Source organism: Taudactylus pleione, unplaced genomic scaffold (genome assembly GCF_031769625.1).
Source record: "Taudactylus pleione unplaced genomic scaffold, aTauple2 ptg000225l, whole genome shotgun sequence".
Classification (NCBI taxonomy): Eukaryota; Metazoa; Chordata; class Amphibia; order Anura; family Myobatrachidae; genus Taudactylus; species Taudactylus pleione.
Window position 1 is genome coordinate 12,703,022 of NW_028284627.1, and position 17,707 is coordinate 12,720,728.

Below are 17,707 nucleotides of genomic sequence, written 5' to 3' on the forward strand. Positions count from 1 at the left end.
TTCGGCTGCGCTGGGTTTATAAACTAGGCAGTATCTACCTGCCAAATCTACCTATTTTTGTAGCATTTAGGACTAACTGCCATTTTACAGGATATTTTATCTGCTTTGTAGAGTTGGGCATTTAATTCTGTTGGTTTGGGCAAGTATTGAAGGTCAGTATATTGTGTATAGCTTATATTTATGCTGAAATAGAAATAACAGTTTGACATAGTTGTATCTATGTTCTATACAACATTTTATTCCATATTCTTCATCAGTGGGGGAAAGGGAGTCATAGGTGGCCCTGGGGCCGTATGCAGCCCTCCAAGCCTTCACTTGCAGCCACCAGCTCCTTCCGGCTTTGATGTCATATTTGCTTGTTATAGTTTGCAACATTGCTTAATTAAATGGCCTGCTGATATGTTATTACAGATAGGTGTCGCTAATGAAATGTATTTATTTCAATTACCAGTGAGATTAAGAGAAATGTAAGGTTAGAGGGCTACCCAATGCTGCCCCTGAAGTGTATCAGGTTGCCTATCACTGATCTACATTGTCTTATTTTTTTTTTATTATTATTATTATTATTGTCAGGCTAACCATGCTGAACCCACTGAATTCCGCTTTGATTACCTGTTGCTGACCAGGACTGTTTTGGATATTGCTGACCTCTTTTTTCCTGACTTGAATCCTGGATAGTTTCTCTCTTCTGCCAGCCCTGAACTGACTACTGTGTTTGCGGCCAGCCCAGACTTTTGGCCTGTCCATGGATTTCACTTACTTTATAGTGTGAGCCCTCTAGGTCTTTCACCCAGTTACTGCAGTATCAGTGTAACCTATCTGCCTGCCAGCTCCACATTCAGAGTCTCCTATACTAGTGTCCGTTCATTTCACCCTGCCAATAATTTTGGGAAATAGGGTTTTACTACTTTGATCCTAAGTTCAGCCAAGTACACATAGAGCATTAAAGGAAAGGAGGCTGCTAAAGGTAATAGATAGTGGTTCTAAGATCTTATTACCTCCCTGCAGGTATTGCCCTAGCAAAATGATAGTGCCATGAACCTAATACACCTTTATATGCCTTGTTAGTAACTGTTGTCTTGTGGGTAACTTTTGTGGTGTCTATTTAGTAAGAATTGTGAAATATGAACAACATTTTCATCATTTTGCACCGTGTTTTGCAAAAATATGATCGCCATATTTATATACATATAGTTTCCCGGACAGACCTGGTACAAAACACTTGTCCCAGTGAAGAGAAAACTACAGTAGCGTGCTGTTTGCTTTTTTGTCCTCTTTCGCCTATGCAAAAGACGGCAACATATGTTGGTAGCCTAGTGCATATGCGTCTGTCCAACCCTGCACAGAACAGGTTCCAACCAAGGGAGGCAAAGCAGTGATGCACTGTGGTTAGAAAGCAGGAAGAGACCTGTCTCCAGTGCAGGAGGCAAGTTAGTAGACATAGCGCCATGCAGAGAAAAGTTTCTCTAATCTCTATATTTATTGCAGGCCCCGTTGCGAGCGATGGGATCTGCAGGTATATGACAGGCGGAAAGAAAAGGTGGAGAAAACTGTGATTTCTCTGCATTTTTCTGATTAGTATATATGGAGATACAAAAATGTAATGCAGAGGCCAAATGTGGTCCTCAAGGAACCCCAACAGTTCAGATTTTAGAGATATCTATGGTTGAGCACAGGTGGTTAAAACAAATTGACTGAGGTACTAATTAAGTCACTTGTGATCAAGGTTGGATATCCTTAAAACCTGGACTGTTAGGGTGCCTCGAGGACAGAGTTTGGGAACCTCTGATGTAATGCATTCTCTAGCCAAAACAAGACCTATCCAACTGATTCCACATCATTAATACTTACTGTATAACACAATCAAAATATTGATTTTATGGCCTGAACTAGTATTCGACTTTCCAATTCACTAGGAATCAGTGACATCACCACGGCACTTCATATCTCACGCAGATGAATGCCTGCACCGTGAGTGGGTGGTGGGTCCATTTAAGTCTGCAACCAATTAAACCTCAATTATTTTGTATGTGATGCCGTAGTGCATGTTTCAAACACATTTTGTATAAAAAAAATTTTTTTAAAAATAATAAAAAGTTTGCCCAAGTTCCCATTACTTATCTTGATGGCTGCGAATTCACAGAAGTAATTATTGGCTTTTTACTCACCTATCTGAAGTATTGTATTCTGTAAATGGATTTGTGGCCACTTTATCAAAGACGTTTTTTTTTTTTTCTTTCTTTCTATCTTTTTTTCCTATCTAACTCTTTTTTTTTTTCCTTTTAACATACGAAAGTATGAGCTGTCAATCAAGAGTCTTTAAGGATTATTTCTTTCGCAGAAATGATTGATCGCCATTTAGATTTTCAAGTTGACAAGTTAAAGGATTTTATTGGTGTAATTATGCTCGTGCACTCAGTCTATTTCAATTTAAATGTCCTTTTAAAAATCCGGAGGATTCTCTACCTGTCTATGGAGAGGGGGCAGCGAGATATTACAACGCCTTCCATTACCGCGGGGTCAATTAGAATTTCACACAATTTCGCTAATAATCTTTTTTACATTCTAAAGAACTGAATTCATTGAAGCACTTGTTTTTTTTTTTTTAATAGATGGACACATTCAGGGAGAGAGGGAGAGTGAGAGAGTGAATGCCAATTTTCATGTATAAAAGTGGAAGAGACAAGTGATATCTTATCAGCTGTCAGTGACACGAATTCCTCTTCATACCAATAGAGAAAGCAGGGACTCTTACGTTCAAAGCTCACTTTGTCCTCTCTAAACAAAGAGAGATCACATAACGACATGCCCATCACTTCTTAGAAGGAAATTAATCTTAATATTAGATATTTTTATAATAAAGAAGTGATTGCTCTATTTTTATTTCCCCAGGTATCGGAACTGTTGAGTCTATGCCAGAATTGATTTATTAGTTGCTTGCTAGGGGCCGGATTCTGAGTCACAATCTCCTGCGTCCAATTTTTCCCTGTGACCGCTGCATTGTACTCACTTTATTATGCTAATGCGACAATCGGCCAAACTCAGTCGCAAATCTGTGCGTCTAAAAGAACAAGCCTGTCCCATCCACTGTCCTAGTGTCCTCAGGTGTGATTATTAGTATCGGCACGTGCACCAGCCCCATTCTAGGTGCAAGAGATCCCTTCCCCGTACGGACAACTCAGTATCAATCGGAGCTGTCAATACACTCTCATGACGCTCCCATCAGAAATAGCCGCTGCGTGCGTTTTGAGACTCACCGCCCAGAAAGGCTTATTTCGCTCTGGACTCCATTTGCACAAGCGGGAGATGCGTCCGTTTTCCCAGATGCCCCCCACTCAGAATCAGGCCCTAGCTTCTCGCATTTTTCCAAGAGAGTCTAGTGAGCAAAAGCAAAGGTGACTGTACATGGTACACCCCAGACATTTTCAAGCATATGATCATCATGGACCAACGCAACTAAACACAATTTAACTATGAATTGTTCCATAAAGCTAGTTTAATGTGATAGTAATCGTTTGTTTAGTACCATTCTGTATTGTATGTATATTCTTCTAAGTCAGGGGTCAGCAATAAGTGGCCCTCCAGCTTCTGATGAACTAAAAATCCCAGCGTACCCTTCAACAGTTTTAACATGGCAAAATAGCAAAACTGTGGCAGGGCATGCTGGGGTGGGGGGTGGCGCATATTGCCCACCCCTGTTCTAAATACACATATATTGGGACCATGTTACCCCTTTAAGATCTAAACCCCGGCTCTGACCCAGGTCACAGAACACTGGTTGAAACTGGGGGTTTGTCGTACTTACCCCATGTCACATCTGGGTGATTACCCGGTTATTCCCGGGTCATAACCTTTCACACTGGACCCGGGTCTTCCAGTGGGCGTTTGAAGATGATGTCATCTCCATGTGCCCACTGTATCCTCCAAACAAGTCCTTTTAGGCATGATCCGGGTCATACCTTTCAGACATTAGCCGGAGCACTGACCCGGGTTGCAAATCCTGGGGGAAACCCTGGTCGGTTGCTTAAAAACCTTGTTTTTTGTCTTATGTTTGAAAGGGGTATCAGGGTATTGTCTCTCTCTATATCTGTTAATATTACCATGTGTTTGATATTCAAAGGTACATGGTCCAATAAGATCTTCTGTTTTTCTATATGGTACACGAAAAATGGTAATAAATCTTCCGTAATGTGAGATTTGTATACATTGGGGCCATCGACAGAGTTGACAAAAAGTTAATTTTGAGGGCAGATCCTGCATGCTTTCACGCTGTGCGTGATCCATATCTGCTGCACGCGGCCATTTACAGCAATTCAGAGTTGTACATAATTCAGTCACAGCTTATAGGGGCATAGCTGGGTGGTAAAGGCTCTTTCTCACATAGACAATCTTCAGTGAGGCTGTGTAGACGCACATGCGGGCTGTGCAGAGTTGGACAGAAGCGTAAAAACATTTCCAGTTGCATCTTTCGCACCAAGTATTGGTCTGGTGCAAGTGCGCACCAGTTAAGATGACAGCTGTAAGATTCGGCACACAGATGGCGGGTGGTCTGGCTGCAGAGATACATACAGCTGCACATACGGGCAAATATACATCATATTTTCCAATGCACGCAGAGCGGGACCATCTGTGGCCGATTTGCTTTCGGCTCTGCATCAGGCCCAATACTGTATTCTACGGTTAGTTAAAAAAAAAGCCTAAGGTTAGTATTCCATTGATTTACTAATGCAAACAAGCAGAGGTTTCCATATCGAACATTCAACGTCAGTGCAGAATGTTTATGGTTAGAGACAACTTAATAAACAATGGCTATAAAACCTATCAGAAAGTATAGGAAACTGGATATATCATCCCAAACATTACGTGTCAATTACACCTACAGTATGATAATAGACCTAATTGATTTCATTGTGTTTTTCCCATCCACTGTTTTAAAGTCCATGCATAGAAGTGACTTTATATTGAGGTTTCATATACTGTAGAAGGATTATTTTTTTTTGTTTAGATCGGTAGCTTCTAATGCTGTAGCTACCGATGTCAGTGGTAGACAGTTCCACGGTACAGGCAAATTTATTTAATAATATACGTTGGCTTCAACAAAGTGGCCGCTTAATTAAAATACCAGAGTTAATTTGTAAGAAAATTAAGAAGTTCCCTCACATCATTAGTACTAATACTACCAGCACAAAGCAAAGCTCTCCATTATAGTAACTGGTTCTGGTCTACACCAGCTCGCATCATAGTGAGTCTTTCAAAACCTAATAAATGATTAGTGAAGCTCTTTTTTGCAATCTAAAGACAACTGGGGCAATAGTTAGTCCTGTAAAAACTTAAGCTGGGCATCCACTATACAATTTTCTGTCAGATATCTCTCCAATCTGGCTGGTTGGAATGAAAACCTGGTAATGTATGGGAGCAAATGACAGTCGATCATGTGGTTTTAAACACTGAAAAAAGGCCAAAAAAAATAGTTCAGATTGGTTAAATTCGTGTGTTTTAACCAATTTGTCTGAACAACCATTTTTGGCTATTTTCCAGTGTTTGTGAGCAAATGGACAATTGTCATTTGCTCCCATACATTACCAGGTTTTAATTTAACCCAGCCAGATTGGACAGATATCTCACAGATAATTGTACTGTATAGTAGATGCCCAGCTTTACACTTGTTTGATCATTACATTCTTTTCCAGCAAGAAAAATGTGCTGACTTTCCTAACACAAATTAAAACACGTGTTTTAATACTGCAGTAAAAGTTCAGCCTAAACAATATTACACAGTTGCCAGTGACTTCACCTGAGCGATGATCAGCCCATAAATTCATAGAAATTAAGCTGTTGTCCCCTTTCTCCTAAAGCTTACACAGAATCATTTTCTAGTTTTATTGCCACTCTTTACATTAATTTAACCATTTCATTGTTAGAGACAGAAGTGCTCCAAGTCTTGTCTGCCGCAGTACAATTCCGTGGTGTTGGTGGAATTGAAAATGTGTTTGCTTTTAACAAGCAATATGTGTAACCTGAATTATTTTAAGTGTGACCTCCAATATTTTTTAAAAAAGAGAAAACAAAACAGCTGTATGCATTGTGCTAGCACATATAATCATATCGCTCCTATTGTCTCTGCAAAGTTCAACATTAATTGTCGATCGGTAGCACTTGCAGATTGCACCATGGGGATGCAGGGCTACAGACCCCCCCCCCCCCCCTCACACACCCACCCCCCTCCTCCCCCAGCCTATACTATGGCTGCTATAATAAAAGCAGAAGTGGCTTCCCACTGGAACACATCAGACACGCAGACCCAGAGTGTATGAGTTCTACCTCGCTGGGACTGCCAAATCTGCACTGCCATTAGCAGATAGGTGCGCTTCCAATGGGAAGCCTCTTCTGTTTTTATTATAACAACCCTATTAGGCTTCTAGGGGTTGCAGCTGATGCAGCCCCTAGCGCCAATGCTGTTTTTACTGCACATGGGCAGAAGATAGGGCCGGACCGCAGCTGAGATGCGGCGGCGTTGCGGCCCTTCCACAGGACTAAGGCAAGAGACTAAGGCAAGAACTGTCGCTGCCCAGTAGCATACCTCCCAACCGTTCCGATTTTGTCAGGGCAGTCTCATATGGTGTGTACCCAGTTTTAAAATATATATGCATGCAGCAATGATTTTTTTTCCTCCTTTTGACTGAGTAATTATTAAAAATGGAAAAAACTATTTGCAATCACAATTGCAAATATCCCGGCACTCAATATAAAAAAAAGTAGTATAATACGTGCCTGCTGCAAGTAATAGGGGTTTGGTCAAAAACCCAGAGACGCAAATCTCCACAGCAAAAACAAAATAAAAACAAATCTTTATTGCGCTAGGCACTGTAGGTGGATTGGGATATATAAATCTATATCAGGTTTGCTGTCTGTTAATAAACAGGAAGCATATATTGAAAATTAAAACAGATATTTAATACATACAAATAAATCCACATACAAACATCAAAAGTTGCAATCATGTGCACATAAATATAAATCAGACATGTAAAACTACAGCGATCAAATTACTCTCTTGTTACAATGTATGAGGGTATAACTTGATACCATATCAATGAGGTTCCACAGCATAACGTTCTAATTGCTGCCAATAATTTTGCAACAGTGTGACTTTAAAGTAACAGTTCGTTTCCAATGAAAACGGCTGAATTCCGGTTTAAGACGTCTCAGGCCTCATTTACAAGGATTTACGCTAAATTCATGTATTTTAAATATGCATGAAATATGTATGAGTGGTTTGTCATTTTTGAAGCTATATGTGCATTTATTATATTCGGAAAGGCGTATGCCCAAATCTTGAATTAAAAGACCCACGCTCTTGCCTGTAATAATGGGGTTTAAACTCACAAAGCATTATAAGGCGCATTTGTTTGCCTACCTGACAGATCTGATACCGTATGAAGAATGCTCATTTCCTGGGCACATTAAAGAGCCATAAGGAAGTAGCATTAAAGTCACAGTGCATAGGTTGTAAATTATTTTCAAATATGTCTGTCAAATGCACATTTACATTTTTTTGAATTACTTACAGATGCACATAAACCGTCATAACGTGTGCACATGTTTTATAACATGTATATTCAAAATAAATATGAATTCTAGGCTTAGCTGAAAGGGCTCTCATAAGGTGAAAGAGTGAAGATACATTATGAGCTTATTCACTAAAGAGCCAGAATGCTCTCCCGCTGGCTGCGTGCAGTTTGTTCATTAGTATGTGAGAAATTACATTTTTCTGTGTGTGTCTCTTTCAGCCCTTAACGAACCAACCATCGACTATGGCTTCCAGAGACTGCAGAAAGTGATCCCCAGGCATCCGGGCGACCCGGAGAGGCTACCCAAGGTAATAGCCATTTTCTATTACTCTATACATAACCTGTTGCACTCATCTCACTGGGCAAGTACACACATAAAAAGGCTATATAAAAATAATATAGCATGGTGTTTTAGTTCATATTTTGATCAAAATATTTAAGCTTTCAGCCCCCGTCAAGGGACCCCACATTTCTGCAAGTACCTACTCTATCACAGAATGATCAAGGTGAGACCACCAAGCATATAAGCCATAAGCTCATAGGAAAGCATCTGACACTAGATTGGATTATATGCGCTAACACTGGAGGGGCATGCGAAGACCTGATCACAAAAGGATTAATGAAAAAAAATATTCAAATAAACAAAAGTCATTAATCAGCAGCAATTACCAAATTCTGGGGTGCACTTCGTTTGTGACCATATTGTCTAAGTATAGAAAACCCAGAGGCTCTGCACTCACCATAATAAAGTATGGGGATTTAGGGCCTGATTCAGCAAGGAACGCACGCTAGCAGACGCACGCACCCGTCCGCTGCGAGAATATGCTAATCAATGCATACGCATCAAGACCGCAACACAAGATGCAGACGCCCAGCCCTATATTAAGCTGGCCATCTCCCTTTACTCACAGCCTGATCAGTACGCAAGATAGCGTAAACATCGGTAACATCGAGAACCATCGGACTCATACGCACAATAGTGGTTGACCTGACCTGCCGCAGGATTTTGTCGGCTTCCTGTGTACAGCTTCCGGTATGGCTGCGTATGCCGCCACACTGCCTTTATTATGCACGCCCCTATAACGGCTTCTCAACACACAGGCACCCCTGCGTTCGCCCGACCACCCCCCCGTCACCAACCACAAACGGCTCTTCCTGTCAATCAATATCGGAAGGGTCTGCGTGCACACTGCGTGTTGTCTGCGCACCATAACCCGGTCTCACTGGCTAGTTTGCGAACGCGCAGTGCGATGATTACGCATGCGCAGTGCGAATTAATAGACCGATTGCGTGCGTTCTCTCCTTTGCGTACCTTGCTGAATCAGGCCCTTAGTTCATATTTAGATCAAAACATTTAAGCTTGCTGCCCCGGTAATATACATTATTGCAGACTTATGTGAAACGCAATAAAATGGAAATTGTTACCCATTTCTACTAATTAGATAACATAATTGGCGTTGTATCACAGCTGTTCCGCATAACAGACATACATGTCCTATGGGTGGTGACTGGTGCCGCTGAACAGCATTCATGCATAGGGGCGCATTGTGTGTTGGACACCAGTAGAGCTAATGCCAGCCCAGATTGCAGTGGAAGATTATTATTATTAAGTCACTGCTGCTGAGAGTGTCAGGGATCCTAACAAGCTACATCATTTCCCTGTTACACCGTTCCATCTGCATCTCTTTTACTTCCCTGCTACTCATATGCACCTAATTTCACGAGCCCAACTCACGTCTGTTCCAAACACATCTCACACTCTTTCCTCTATGCACAAATCACTTCTGTCCCTCTCAGTATACTGTGTACTTCCTTCACTGCTAACACATATGTACCTGTTATCCCCCCACCATCCACCGCACCAACACCCACTTACAGACACCCTCCTCCCCAGTGCTGTGAAAACAAATCTTCGGTCAGGCTGAGTGCATGAGTGATGGAAAGCATTATGGTCTTTAGAGAGTGGTTTATGAATTATACATCATAATACAATTACATGCCATTACAGTAGGGGGGTTAGAGGGCTATCTTGCAGAGGATTGGAATGCAAAGATTGTGATTGGCTACAGAAAATGAACATGATCAGCTTAGGATGACAGAAGGAGGTATATAGATAAATGTATCCTTATAGTGTGAGGAAACAAGCATAGCCTGAAGTCACTAAAAATATAACAGAACAGAGGTAATTTTAGAATACGTTAATACAGTAATTAAACACGGAATGCAAATGATTTTCCGCTGGTGTATGCAGCTTTTAATATTCCAATTTTTATGGGCTTTCACCATTGTCGTCAGGCAAAGAATGGTTGTAAGTGATGGTTATTATGTGTCAAAAGCTTAGTACCTGTGCCTTAAGTTATCAAACTTCACGACCATCTGATAATTTATAGGTGACCAAGATGGTCATCAGCATATTGCTTGAATATTGTTGTGTATATGGTTTCAACAGATCTGATTTCACTACTTAAAGTGATCATTAATTAATGGAGCTTCATGGAATACATCCAAATGGTCTGGCTTCCAAATGTTTGTCTTTTCATAGTTAGCCAACCACATGTGTAACCACTGATCAAGCTCTTTGCCAAATGACCAGATCCCAACAAGTGAGACTGCCATACATTGTTAAACTTTATGATTGATTGGCCTAGGACATTTTTGCTCATCTGAATCAAATTATATTGGTTGTCTGTGGAGGGGAAACTCCAAATGTATCTGTTTTACTGTACTGAGCATGTCTTCATACCTCCTCCAATGTCTTTCAGCTCAGTTTAGTTCTCTTCTAACCACAAAAACACCAGACTGGCCTTCTGTAAATCATTATATAATAGTGGCCACCTTAAGTGCGTTCCGCCTGAATTACCACATTTCTCTACAGTCCAATCGTATTATTAAAGGTTCAAATTGCTGATATTTCTCACTTCATTCTCTGCTGCTCCACTCTGTCAGTCCCTCCATTGGTTACCTGTATTCTACCGTATTCAACATATAATAATTTCACTGACACATAAGGCTATTAACCAAACTACACCAACATACATCTCTTTGCTTATCTCAACATATCTCCCAACCCTACCTCTCCGCTCTGTATATGGGGCACCATTCTGCCTGTTCAGCTGATGATCTTAAAATACCCCTGTATTGTGATCAGCCAAGACAATGATTTCGGGACCCCACATAGGAATGTTAGTCCATTTGACAATATTTATAATGTCTGATTGTTTAGGCTGCCTATCAAACTACCAAGTCAATGTCTGTTTTGTCACCTACTGTACATACAGGGTTATTCCGAACTGCTACCATGGCAGTGTTTTCAAATATTTAAATTGTTTTAATTTACTTTTCTATCAATTAGGGGTAAGTACTAAGCCTTGGAAATTGATAAAGTACCAACTAATCAGCTCCTAACTGTCATTTTTCAAACACAGTCTGTAAAGTGACAGTTAGGAGCTGATTGGTTGGTATTTTATCTCCATCTACTTTTATCTCTTTCCAAGGCTTGGAACATCCACCCCTTACTATCATTTACACATGCAAAAGTGCACCCACATTGCTACCATATATGCGTACCTGCACTTCTCATGGCACATCCCAGTCCTTGGAACGGTTCATCATGAAAATCAATGTTGCCACATTCGGTGCTTGAAATGAGATGCTGGTCTCTGCCTGTGCCCACAATCGGCCGCAACCATGCACCAAACCCCAACCAACCATCCAGTTGTGAGAATAACCGTCATCATTACCAGCGTGCTTTTGCCTCAGCCCTATTCCTGGTGTACGAGATCCGCCTGAAATCAGCCAGATCTGTGCACATGCTCAAGGCGCGGATATGCAGCTCAGTTGCGCACAACTCCATGTAGCTCCGAGATTCACAGAGATACATAGGGTCATCTCAGTCACATATGCACTGTAATAAAATCCCAAATGCGGCTGCCTTATGTGCATCTTTTAATCAGGCTCTCTCTCGCTCTCTCTCTCTCTCTCTCTCTCTCTCTCTCTATATATATATGTCAGCATATTGATATATATCGTGTCAGGGGCTTTAAAGCACAAAGCAATCCTCTGCTTATTCTTCAAACATACAATGGCGTCTTGTTTTATTGAACCCATAATATAGTGTTAGTGCATGTTTTTGCCTGGATCCTGGGTCCCCGGTGTTACTGTAGCTGTTCTTACACCCTTGTTCCAGGATATTTATGTGTATTATTTATGCCGTGACAAGTGTATGGATCTCTGTCCAATCTGGGTACCGTGTGCGGAGGAGAGCCGCGCTCTGCATTGTGCACTGAGGCATGTTCCCACATACATGTGTGATTACATGCAGACACACGGGAGCAGGCCTCCGGTGGAGCGGATTCTTGCTGAGATTCTGTCCCATCGGCTCACTGGTGCAGTAACAGCACAATTGTTTAGAATTTATTTCCCTCACCATATGGTCCGCTCATTACCATACACTCAGCGTCCATATGGAAGCCTGGGAAGTGAACTCTGCTCAGTGGAACTGCCAGATGAGCATCTCTGTTTGTGTCATCTGCCATATTTAGGTTGTTATGGCAACACAACATCAATAAAAAGGAGACGTTGGCATTTCTCTCTCAATATCCTGCCTTAACTCCTTATTTAATAGCGGGATGGCCATAAGCTTTTTAGTCAATTGCGGTAAATCATTTGCTGTTCCAAGCTATATTATTCCCCTCATCTAATCAGTTAGCGAATAATCACAACACAAAAGTGCCCATTTAGCACTGCTTACATGCTGTAACCCTCGGCAACCAGTCAGATGTTGGCATGCTTTTTATAAATTGCATCAGAAAAATGGCAGCTAGAATTTGATTGGATACTTTGTATGACATCACAGTTTTGCATCTTCCAATAACTTACTGAATGAGTCCTTTGTGCTCTTTGTGTGAGAATATCCTTACACCTTCTATTCCTTTCACACGTTGAATTTGTCAGGAAACAGCACCGTTCTGCTGTAGAAGATTAAACAGCTGTAGTAGGACCATACAAAGGAAAATTGCTTCCATAATGCGAGTGAATGTGTAGAGATTTTAGTAGCAAACCATTGAAGTGATTTCTGGTTATTTTTAATGTTTCCACTGGTAATTTTTACTTATATTAATTATTTTGCAACACATACAATTTAAGATAACGCTAACTAGTGTTATCTGTCTTCTTTCTGCATCCTTTAAAGTGCACATGTCAACACCGGCTGCCATGTTGTGGCAGCTCCGCCATTCAGCCTGTATGTGCACTACAACAACACGGAAGAAGCTGGCCCTTCTAATCTGCCCTCTTCCTTCACAACTAGTGATGTCGATGAAACGCAACACTCTTGTTCATTTCCTTTACTCTACCTATGCACAGATTAGGAAGGAGAGTTTAGCGCATGGGGCTAATCGGACTTGTACAGTCATCCATCATGTGTGCTAATAAAATACTGCAAGATTCAGCCGGAGTATTGAACATCCATATCGCCACAATTTGGTTGCAACTTCTGTGTGACTGAATTGGACGCCAATTGTACAGATCAGGTTGCTGGGCAGCCAGACCTACATCTATATGGAGAGTTTTACTCATTGTCCTAGTCACATTTCTGATGAGAAGTTTGAAGATGCTACTCATCCGATTGGATAGAATTATCAATCCGGACACCTGCAGGCTACAGAAAGGTATTACACCTCATCAAGTACAAGATATGCAAATCCATAAAGGACCTTTGAATTATGAATATTCAAAGCGTCCCCTCGCTAATCACCAGATATAGTTCTGTAACATACACAGTATAATATTAAAAAGAAATTATTATTTTTTTTAAATATATTTACGATTAACATAATACACAAGAATAGAATAATAGATCAAATAATTTGGTATAGTAATAATAAAAGGTAGCAAATACTTCTGTAGAAGCTGTGAGAACATCAGAGGATGCACAAGCCTCAGTTTCCTCCTGTCTGTTTCCTCAGCGCACTGGTGAATTACTGATTCAAGCACCAAGCCAATTAAGAGCCACCTTACAATAATGGGAGTCGTCAGCAAGATCCTTAAATATAAATCATTTTCACCTCCCCAGCCCTCATGATCCGCTACAGCTCTGTCTCTCCGTCTCAATTGAAAGGGAATGTTTGCAGTCTCAGTTCATCAGCTCACATTAGCCTCATGCTGAATATTTAAACACAGAACAATTTATACTCACCATAGAGAGAGACAGCCCCCTTGTTGAGGGCTCAACTCATTGCAATTTAGTAAATCAGCCATTTAGTTGCTGGCGCGTCTCCTCCCTGCTTGCCAGGAATTAGTGTGCCCAGCTCACGGAAATGAGCAGATGCCAGACCTGGGAAATACACATTAGCTTGTTCAGTTATCTCTTACATTTTGTGTCATATATACATACATATATACTGTAAGTGTGTAGTGTACGATGTACTAAAGTTCAGAGTTGTTTGCAATGCCGATGTCAGTTGTAGGAGAGACATTATTTTGCTACAGCGCATGTGTCTGAGTCCCACCGGATCCCGATTGTGTCCATGCAGAGACTTCTCTTATTCCATGTGCGTGCCAGGAGAAGGGTATTGAAAATATAGTGGACGTTCTGGGGTGGTGTCTTAGCGCATGCACGGAGAGGGTCGGTGAGGGGTTGGTGAAAGCGATTGTGTACACAGACGCGCCACCGCTCACATAGGAGGCCATCCTCGGACGGAGAAACTGTGCCAGCCATAGGGCTGGCGTAAGTTCCGATGGTAGTTACTAAGGACGCACCATTTGGTATTACTCCGTGTAAGGGCTTTGTAGCAACATTTGTATAAAGTCGCAGATAGTCGACTGCCAATAGACGCAGCTGAAGCGCTTCTGCGTCCACCTCTGAATCAAACCTATGATGTCATAGTAGATATTCTTATTCTAGTTTTGATTTGCGGGATGAAAAGCTGCAAAGCCCAGATCATCTGATAGACACAGTGAACGCATGGGAGACGAACTGCTGTAATAGATGTTGGGAATAGTACGGCGTTTTCACTCTAAGTAGAGGCATTCTGACCTCAATAATATATTCATCCTAGTGGTGTCTAATTCATGGGAACACACATGCTAGACATACGCATCAGACAATCTGACACCGAGCAATGTTGGCCGCAAGCTGCTGTATTGTGAGAGGAGTGTCACACATGAATAAGATTGACAGGAGGGATTTGAGAGAATTAGTGTCGTGGACAAAGACAATAGCTTGTAAACGAGGTAAAGAAGACAAAGTAATATCTTTACAGGAGGTGTAATATAACAACTATACAAAACTATGCACCATTAAACAATAATGTAATATCCTAGACACAAGTACGGGTGACGCGGAGTCATATGCATCTCAATGTGCGACAAGGGATGTGACTAGGCTGTAAAGGGGCGTTCTCCCAGGCACAGATCAGAGAGGGTGTGCTGAGAGAATTACAGGCAATGATGAGTTGTCCGAAAGCATAAATACACCTGTTTCCAGACTGATTTCTGGCTCCTATTTTAGGGCTGGTGCCAGTGCGCACCGATAACGATGTTGGCAATGAAACCCAAGTGTACGAACATGGGTGGACCGCTCGCAAAGATGCGTACAACAATGCATACGAGCGAGTACAGTATACGCATTTAGTCCCATGCACGCAATGCAGGAGCAGTTCCAGCCACATTACCTTCAATTCTGCAACCAGACCAAAGCATTTATCAGTTACTAACAGTACTGCAAAGCTCTACACATATTGCATATGTCCAATAACGTTCCTATCGTGTAATAACACCACGTTTGCTGCAGCTAGTGAGAAAAGCTTTGTATCAGGAAGCGATGGCATAGTAGTATTAAACCCTTTCTGTCTCTTATAGAGTCATAAGGGGACAAATGTGATGCAATGACAAGAGGTGTCCTGTCCCTTTTCTATTACAGTACAGAAAATCAGCGCTGGTATTTACTTATTACAAGTGATACCATCTTTTTCTTGCACCCCAGTATTTCTTACATGTCTCCCTTAGATGCTCCTACAGTACAAGAAGGCAGATATATCTATAAGCAAGCCACATAGACCGGAGAACGCTCTATAGCTTTCCTTTGAAAGGGCTCGGTTGCCATTTGCCAGGAAGTTCCACACTTATTGGACAGACAGTTTTACATAAGATAACTGAGTGAGGGACGTCGCTGCGTGCCCACCTGCTCATGTTGTGAAGGAGTCTTTGGAGACAAACACCTCAGGGGCTCAGTTTAGCTGCTGATCCCTTTCCTTGGCTAGAAGCTGAGCTTTGGCTCATTAGTGTCTCTCCCTGGGGCTGGGAGCTCAGCACCGTGGTTATGCTGTGTGATCCATCATTGTAAAGTCATCTGTCCCAGGCAGCTGTGCATAGGCCAGCCGATCGAAGGAACAGCTCTTACAAGTCTATTATTGCAGGCGGGACAGTAATTGAGCAGCAGGGATAGAAGGGAGCAGCTCGGGGAATAGGACAGAAATCGGAACTTGATAGTATCACACGGAAAATCATTCATCTCAAAGCATTGCCTTGTTCTTGTGCAAATCAGATTTATTGGGTTACTTATTAATCTTCAGTATAAGTGTTCGATATGTATCTCCCTTTGGGGGAGATGTATCAAACTCTAAAGAGGACAAGTGGAGATGTTACCCATAGCAATCAGATTTTAGCTATCATTTATATAGTATATGCTATAAAATGATATCTAGAAGCTGATTGGCTGCTATGGGAAACACCTCTACCTGTCCTCTTTAGAAGACTTGATACATCTCCCCATAAGTGTCCCCATGCGACACAGTGTGAGATTACAATGGGCAAGTGGGCATCAGTGTAGCATTCAACTGGGTAACAGATGCCCCCAGTGGTGAATTTATGTACTTGCACTAATATCACTCCATTGTAAAGGAGCGTACACACTGGGCGACTTAAAGTGGAGGGCTGAATGATAACGATATCGTTATCGTTCAGTCATTCACTTTATCGTTCATTTTTTTCACCAAAACGATGAACAATAACGACGAACGATGCGCGTTCCCGCTGGTCGTTCGTCTTTATCGTTCATCAGGCCAACTTGACAATATTGTCAGGTTGCTGCGTGTTGGGGAATGGGGGAGAGAGCCCGTCACTGAATGATATCGTTAATGATTTCGTTCAGCGGGTGTGCTCAATGTCATGAACGACATTGAGCACACCCTGCCATGGAAACAGTAGACAATATCGCTCAGGGAGCATATCGTCTAGTGTGTATGCACCTTAAGTTCATAAAAAGGTGTCTTATGCTGCATACATATGGGACGATTTTCCTGAACGATATGAACGACAACAATATCGTTCAACGATAAATCATTCCTATCGTTCATTTTTATGCAGTGAACGATCGACCAATGATGCGCGTTCCCCTATGAATGATAACTATATCTTTCATTGTCCATGCATGCAGACCAACTTGGATGATATCGTCAACTTTGCCTATTCAGAGATGTGGCAGGATGACTCACTAAAAGATATCTTTCAAGTCGTTGGTGGTACAGATAGTACCGTGTGTATGCAGCTTTAGATTATAATTCTGTTTTGCAGTTAATTGAATTTTTGTAATGTATTCTATTGAAATCACACTCTTCTGGAATGTTCGGGATCCAATCGTCCTGCATTCTGCAGGCCATGTTGACTCGATTTTCTGTCTCGCCTCATTGTGGCCGCACCTCCTACTGTAAAATGCAGTGATTCTTGGCAGGGGTGATGTGATTCATGGCGGCATGCCCCCCCGCAGTTGCTCTGGGACCTCCCCATCAACAATCTCCCGAAGGGAGGTAACTATAAAATGAGTATGCCAGAGCTTCCACAATTAGATTCCTTTGCAGCCTTCGGGCATTGTAGGAAGACTAGAACCCCTTTCTAAAAATAAAAGCTGAGCCTCTGCTATTGTGTGGCAGATCGTATAACTTTCTTTAACCCAGAGTTCCTAAAATCTATTCGTAACATTTAGTAATAAATAAGGCCCATAATCTAAATATATTTCAGCATTTAACTCTGGTTTTAGGTTTCATTGTAAGTTATCCGGAAACGTGACCCAACCGCGTATTAAAGTGAACCCACAACAATGTATGTTTTTCAGCTGAATATTGGAGCAATATATTTAT

General features: G+C 41.6%; 1 protein-coding gene across 3 annotated transcripts in view; it reads left to right on the forward strand.

The window, feature by feature from the left end:
- EBF1 (EBF transcription factor 1) overlaps positions 1-17,707 on the forward strand; it is a 363,744-nt gene that overhangs the window by 326,224 nt on the left and 19,813 nt on the right. For all 3 annotated transcript variants that reach the window (XM_088478940.1, XM_088478942.1, XM_088478941.1), the window contains exon 11: positions 7,791-7,879. In XM_088478940.1, coding sequence (XP_088335066.1) covers positions 7,791-7,879 — 89 coding nt within the window. The remainder of the gene's footprint in view (positions 1-7,790; positions 7,880-17,707) is intronic.